Source organism: Arachis ipaensis, chromosome B04, assembly GCF_000816755.2.
Source record: "Arachis ipaensis cultivar K30076 chromosome B04, Araip1.1, whole genome shotgun sequence".
In the NCBI taxonomy this organism is placed as follows: Eukaryota; Viridiplantae; Streptophyta; class Magnoliopsida; order Fabales; family Fabaceae; genus Arachis; species Arachis ipaensis.
The window spans coordinates 2,847,993-2,856,202 of record NC_029788.2 but is presented as its reverse complement, the minus strand read 5'-3'; the positions used below and the strand labels follow the sequence as shown (position 1 = coordinate 2,856,202).

Genomic DNA, 8,210 nt, shown 5'->3' with positions numbered 1-8,210 from the left:
CAAAATCTTATTTCAAAAATTATTCTTGACCCGCTTTCAAATCACAAACGTATTCAGTTCACATCTTGCCAAGAACCACTTTTCTTAAGTAAATTTTCTTTTCAAAACTTTCAAACAACTTCATAACCAAGCCAGATTCAAAATCTCTTCTGAAATACTCAAAATCACTCATTTTCAAATCATTCGCTCCATCCCTTTGAAATCAAGAGTTATTAATCAACAACCTTGGCAAGGACTCAAGACTTTAGGGAAGAATAACCTGCCTCATTTCTTAAACTCTTCAGAAATTCTCGGAATCATAGTTGCTTAAGTTGAGATAAATTAAAGTAAAGATTTAAAATCAAAACCAAAGTATGTAAGCCAAGAGTTCTAAACCAGTTTCAAAATCAAAATTATTTAAGTGAAAAAAAAAACCAATTTCTTTTCATTCTTAAATCAGAAACTCTCCCAAAAGCTCAGAATTGTTTAGTCGAACTTAAAGTCGAACTTAAAGAATACTTTAAGAGCAACACGAAATTAATTAATCAAGTTCAATTCTTTCAAATTCCGCTAAACTCACCCAAAGGTACTTCTTTAACCAAACTTCAAAACATAGGCCCCTTCATATTTAAATCAATCGGGAAACATAAACTTTTATTAAACAGTTTAAGCTCAAAACACCAATTTCTTAATAAATCAAGAACCAATTCGTAGAACCTCTCAAGTCCAAATCTTTTTCTAAATCACATTTTAAAACAAAATCTAGATTTTTATGAAAATTCGGCAGCATATCCCCTAAAACTTGGACTTTGCCACCCTTTTGGGTCCCAACCAAACCAATCCTCAACTCCTTTCCAAAGGATTCAAGACCAAATCAGTTTCCAATAAACAAAACTCAGAACTTTAAATATCAAAAATCATTTCAAGCCAAACCAATCAGAAATCTCAATTTCAATAAAATTAGACATTATCTCAGTCAAGCAGACAACCATATTCATCTAAGATAAACCAAACAATGCATAGGACTTGCATAATCACCAGAAAAGCATTTTGCTCGTCATATCAATTTATAACAATTCCACTTTAAAATAAATTAGTTTTATAAAAACCCCTACCTCGGTAAGCGAAACCATAATCCAAACATGTCAACTGAACTCTTTTCTCTCAGCCCAGAATCAACAGCAACCAAAACCTCAGCTCCGCTTACTTTCTCAATAGCAGAACAGCCTCAATCGTGACATACAAACTCAATTTCTAATTCCTAAAAACATTAATATCGTGAAAATCTTAAAACCCATAACGAAAAACTAACGATGAGGGTTCGAAATAGAGTACACTTACGGTGACAGCAGAACTGAGCAGCCGCAATCCCGAACTGACTCGGCGGGAGCTTCGACAACGGCTAGAAACTCCAGTGGTTCAACGGCAACCTAAAAATTCGACATGCAAATCTCGGAGCTCGACCCTACGGTAACCAAGATCTCAGAATCTCTAGCCAAACATAACAGAATATTGATTTCAAAGGTTCCGGAACGAAATGCTTACCAAGACGATCAAGGTTCCACTGGCGGTCACCAGCAACGGCGGTTATGGCGGCGGTGACGTCAGCGGACAGCCTAACGGCGACAGAAGTCACACCGGCGCGAATCAGAGGCACGAATGGCGGCGATGGTGTCCACGACGATAGCATAGCGGCGGCGCTGGTTCTTCCCAGCTCGTCGGGGTTCAGGCTCGGTCTTTCCTCTCTCATCTGAGCTCGACGGCGACACGGGCTTCAGGGAACGGCGACGTCGACCTCTCCTCGCGCGGCCCTCTCCCTGGGTTTTGGTCTTCCTCCGTGACGGCGTGCAGCAGAACGCGATAATCGGTTCGGCGGCAGCAGGCAGCGATGCCATGGTGGCTGGGTAGTGACGTGACGACGGCTGGGCGGTGAATTCGGTGGCGGATCGGCGGCAGGGCGCAGCTCTCCGTCGCTCTCTCCCTCTTTTCCCCCTTCTCCCTTACCGTAGCTCCCCTCTCCTCTCATCCCTTTCTTTCGTTTCTCTCTCTTTTTTTTTCTTTGTTTTGAGTGTTGGTGAGCTGGGTAGTGAGTTGTGTGGGCTAACCGTGGGTGTGGGGTGAGGTGAGTGTAGTTTAGTTAGGGTTAGGATAGAAAATTAGGTTTAGGTATTTTTTTTATAGTGATTATCATGCCTATAAAGTATTTACTAAAATTAAAGTTATATTTTTTTAATATTTTAGTAATATTTTTTATAACAGTGAATTTTAATATTCCATCATAGATTTGCTCACTACCAACCGTGGACTTGCAACACCACAAATTGCCATCAACAGGAAATCAAAGGTATTGTTATTTTTTATATGTTTGGAAAATCATTTGAAGGTTAACGTAGTTATCAGATTTATAAATTTACAAGTTTAATTGAATATAAGGTTTTCTCAATTTATAAAGAAAAACTAATTATATTTGTATATATCTTGCAAGTGTTTTTTGTATTTGAAATGATGACCTATAATTATATATGAAAATATTTATATTTATATCTTATATCTTACTGTAATTATTGTAGCTAACTATTAAATATGAATATTTCAGGAAATTGATCATCATGGACGTATTATGCTAACTGATTATGCTGATTATGACCCTAGTCCCACTCTAATAAATAAAACTAAATTGGCTGCACCAATACCTTATGGAACTCCTCTCAAGCCACAACGAAAACCTCCATCTCCTAATCTTCCTAGTATTGGAGTTACCAACTAAATATTATCATAAGCTATGTCGATAATTATCATCTAGGAGTTGTTTTGGAAAAACTTTATGTAATTTATATTTGGAATAATCTATCTTAGTTAATAGGGTATTCTACTTTTCTTATTTTCGTACTTGTGTTGTGGGAAAACGTTGTAGCTTTTGATATCTTATAATAAAATTATAATATCTATGTACTTGTTATTACATTTGATTTGTGTTTATCTAACTTCTTCAATAATGATCCTTAACTTTTTTTTTTAATTTTTTTTATTAGATATTGATATTTGTCATTACTAATTTGCCTCCATTGTTTTGATTTAAAAAAAAGTTTACAAGGAAAATAATTATAATTAAATAATCTTAATCTATTAACCTTAAAAATAAATAAAATTGAGTTTAGCAAGGTACAGTATCTCTACATATCTAAACTCTAATAATTCAAAGGTAGTGCTATGGTGCTGAAACTAATATTTTTCAGCAGGTGCTGAAATGAGCTGGCCACGCTATATAATGAACGCGTGTTGTTGTTGGTGTGACAGGGGAAGCTGTTGGTGTGACAAGAGGAAATCAGGAAGTAAGTGGAAACATCAGAATACAGTAATTAGTCCGTATGGTGTCGGATAAATAAACAAAAAAAATTGTATAAAGCGAGGTGGTTATAGATTGTTAATTTTTATTACAATTGGGTTTTTCCTTTTTTTTTGTTACTTTTTTGGGAAGTAGGTAGACTACTAGAATGGGCTTACATTGTGTAGGAATTAGGAATGATCCAATATTTTGAAAATAAACATTTTAATACTAATACATTAACTAATACTCCTACATAAATTAATTAGCTTAGTTCATAAATTCAAGGAAAAAAAAAACTTACTTCATAAATTCTTATTTAATAATAAATGGTTAAATTGTTATCAAATAAACTAAATATTTTATTTTTCAAAATATCAACTGAAATAATATATTTACAAATCAAATTTTTAATTTTTTTAATATTATAAAATATTTTTTTACTAATTTAAATTGGTTATCCTCTAATACACATTGAATCAACCTGTTAACAATGATTTAATACAGTTAATTGAATAATAACATTCTCACTCATTTAACGAAGTACAATTTAATTAATTTTATTTTAAATTATAAAATTAATTTTTTTTAAGTTCTTATTTTTAAATCATTTAATTCATACTCAATTTTTTTCTAATTTTAAATTAATATTTATTAATTTTAAAATTATAAGACAACTTTTTTTTCCAAAAACCAAATATACATCACTAGCAATATATATAAACACATTGTATGACTATGTTTATTTTCATATTGCGTACTTACTGCATATTACTAGTTTTAATTAAATAAAAAATAAAACATAACAAATATACATCACTAACAATACAAGCACATTGTATGGCTGCGTTTATTTTCATATTGCACTTCCATTACACTATACACACTAAATGTGTTTGAAGGATTACGAGGACAACGTCAACGTGAATGGCTTGTAAGTATATATGCCATATGCTCCTCTTTTTAACACCTTGATATTTATATAGTTGTAGTATTAATTATAAGAACAAAATTTAGAAATTTGATGAAAATTATAAATTGGACTAGACAACATAGTTATTATTAAATAAGAATTTATGAAGTAAGTTTTTTTTTTTCCTTGAATTTATGAACTAAGCTAATTAATTTATGTAGGAGTATTAGTTAATGTATTAGTATTAAAATGTTTATTTTCAAAATATTGGATCATTCCTAATTCCTACACAATGTAAGCCCAGTCTAGTAGTCTATCTACTTACCAAAAAAGTAACAAAAAAAAAAAGGAAAAACCCAATTGTAATAAAAATTAACAATCTATAACTACCTCACTTTATACAAATTTTTTTATTTAATTACCCGACACCATCATGACTATCGTGACTAATTACTGTATTCTGATGTTTTCACTTACTTCCTGATTTTCCCTTGTCACACCAACAGCTTCTCCTGTCACACCAATAGCAACATGCGTTCATTATATAGTGTGGCCAGCTCATTTCAGCACCTATTGAAAAATATTAGTTTCAACACTATAGCACTGCCCATAATTCAATTATTAATTTTTAATAGTCTTTTTCACGCCTCTGGTAGCTCTTTAAGCTAGTGTTTTGGACTTAGTGCTTGTAACACATTCCTTCACAATATTTTGTGTTAAAATAAAAATAAATGCACACAGTCTAATAATAAATCCCTTAATAGTAAAAAACTGTATCCATATTTTTAGCCTTAGCTCAATTTTTATATTCTCGCCAAACTATAATGAAGATCAATATCATTCTTAAGGTTAATTGCACTACTGATATTAGAAGCAACAAGGCACACCAAATATGAATAATTCGTCCATGGTTAAGGGATTTATTCTGAGACCATTTCTGTATTTGAACCGCCGTTGACCGGTCAAACTCATTGATACAAATTATGTGCCAAAAACCGGTTATTCAATTGCAAAATGTGAAAATGATAGGTTAAAAAATGATATTATTTGTAATCTTAAATCTATTTTAAGTATAGATTAACAATACAATGTAATAAAATTGTGGGTCCATATGAATAATTATTAGTAATCTCAAAACTCTATACATATTATACTCATTACTCACAACTACTAATGATAACCTAATATGCTAATAAAAATGATTAAGGATACGGGATATATATTTATTATAAACTATGTAAAAGTTGACCCTTATTAAATAAGGGAGAATAATATGGTTACTGAAATTAATCCTTAGGTAGCCACCGACCCAATTATCCTTATTAATATGGTTATTAAAATTAAGCATTTATTAAAGTTGACCCTTACTAAATAAGGGAGAATAATATGGTTATTAAAATTAAGCATTTATTATAAACTATGCAAAAGTTAGTTGATCCTTGTTAAATGAGAGAGAATAATATGGTTACTAAAATTAAAGGATAAAGTATATATATATATGGAGAGTTTTATTGTGGGTCTCACTTTTTGTATTTGTATCATGTAGTATATATACTAAATAGCATTTTCGTATTTTTAATTATGCCCTTGTTAAAGTAGCCAAAAGTCCAATATATTAATTGTAAAACATAAAAAATTAGTTAACGTTAGATTAATTTATCTAATATTTTTCAAAAATGAAAACAGTAAACACAAAATATTATGAAAATGCATACATGATTATTGAAGGTTCATCATCTTATTTTTTTAATTATATATTCATATTCATATGCCTCTATTTCACATTATCGCATGGCATGACATACATGATAATGTGCATATAATAAATATGATAATTAGTGACCATAACTAATTTTTTTTTTGCTAACGTGACTGCAATTAATTTAATTCCACTATTATTATCGTTTCTTTCTTTGTATAAATTAATATATCAAGTAAATTTGAAGTTAATCTAAAACTTCAGTATTAATATTATTATACTGAAAGAAATAATAAATTTTAATTATAGAGAAGCATATGAAGTAAAATATGAAAATTTAAATGCAAAAAAGAAACATGAAAATAAAGCATTATTCTACTATAATTTATTTAAAAAAAAAAAACATTTATCATTTAACTTCCTTACTAACTGGTTAGTACGTATCATTTCTTTCTTTAAGTACCCCTCTATTTAATTTCAGCACATTTAAAAGATAGGCAAAAAAAGGAAAGAAAGAAAGGGATTTATAACCATATTCTTAAGAGCTCCTCTATATAAGTTTGAGAAATTCTCTTCACTTCTCGCACATCACCATCTCTCAGTCTTCTATACATCTTCTATTTTCATTAGGCTCTTCATCCTTATTTTATAAGGAAAAAAAATTATTAGGATTTTCAAAATGTACTCATTAGTATCGAAATGGTTTTTTTTAATCATCTTCTTAGACATATCAATAATTTGTGTTTTAGGATTTAGATTTCCTAGACTAGGAATAATTTCACAAAATACTAAAATGCAGTATCATGACAATAGTATTATTAACATATCTTATTACACTCAAAGATTAGACCATTTTAATTATAAACCCGAAAGTTCTATCACATTTAAACAAAGATATGTGATAGATTTTAAAAATTGGGGTGGTTCTAAATCGGGAGCACCGATTTTTGTATGGTTTAACGGCGAAACTTCTTTAGAAGACGGAATTGACGCGGCTGGAATTCTTAAAGACAACGCTCTTCGTTTCAAAGCTCTTCTTTTATACATTGAGGTAATAATTAATTATGATTTTTTAGAGAACATGCTTGGGTCTTCTGTAATCCACAGTGAAAATTTTTTTCTTTTTTATTTAATTTTCAAAATCATTTCGTAGATAACATGAAAAATGTAATTAAGAACGTCCTAAAAAGGGTACATTTATGGTAGGATTGATTTTTTCACTCAGCTTTATTACATCAAAACATAAAATCGCATGCCTTAATTATGTGGCCAATATAATCTAAGTAAATATATCTTAATAATTTCTATCTACGATTAAAATAATGTAAATGAAATAAATATATAATTTCTGTTTTCATATTTAATTTATTTATGTTAATACACATTTTATATTGTTATTATTTATATCATATACTAATCAATTAAGAGATTAACTGAATGTTATATTATTATTATTATCATTGACAGCATAGGTACTATGGAAAATCATTTCCATTTGGCTCAAGTGAAGAAGCTTTGAAAAATGCAAGTACTATGGGATATTTAAATTCAGCGCAAGCATTAGCAGATTATGCTGCTATTCTTTTAGACATTAGAAAAACTCTCAATGCTCATGACTCTCCTATCATTGTTTATGGAGGTTCTTACGGTGGATGTAAGTCATATTATATATTATTAATTTTACATAAAAAGTTTTAAGCATCATAAAATATGTAAACAGTATATATATAAAAGAAGACCATAAAAATATTTTTGAATTTTGTTATGTATACATTATACATATGATTAATATTTATTTATTTATTTATTTTGTTTATCTACTAGTGCTTGCAGCGTGGTTTCGGCTAAAATATCCTCATATTGCATATGGTGCTTTAGCTTCATCTGCCCCGATTCTCTATTTTGACGGTGTTGCCCCAAAACATGGATATTATTATATTGTATCCAAAGATTTTAGGGTAATACATTATATATATGTCATTTATTATATACTACATTAATTCTAGAAAATTGAAAAATGTTGAAGTTCTGAAGAAGCATTTAAAGAATATATATTCCATCGGAGCTCAGTACAATCAACCATCAGTTGAGAGCATATGTCACGCCATTGATGAAGCAGCCAACAAAACGGATGAAATTGGTCAGATATTTCAAGCTTTTGCAATTTTTAATCACCAATCAAATTTTTCATGCTATGACATAGAAGGAAGTGATAATTTAATTGAACAATCTCAAGATGGCAATGCATGGGATTGGCAGGTAAAAAAAAAAATCCTACTCCTTTTTTCTTGGTT

At 30.1% G+C, this 8,210-nt stretch overlaps 1 protein-coding gene across 1 annotated transcript in view; it reads left to right on the top strand.

Moving 5' to 3' along the window:
• The window catches only part of LOC107635787 (lysosomal Pro-X carboxypeptidase-like), a 3,399-nt gene continuing 1,669 nt past the window's right edge, over window positions 6,481-8,210 (top strand). Inside the window, exons 1-3 of the mRNA XM_021120255.1 lie at window positions 6,481-6,967; window positions 7,384-7,570; window positions 7,741-7,874. Of these exons, the coding sequence (XP_020975914.1) occupies window positions 6,596-6,967; window positions 7,384-7,570; window positions 7,741-7,874 (693 nt within the window). The 5' untranslated portion in view covers window positions 6,481-6,595. The remainder of the gene's footprint in view (window positions 6,968-7,383; window positions 7,571-7,740; window positions 7,875-8,210) is intronic.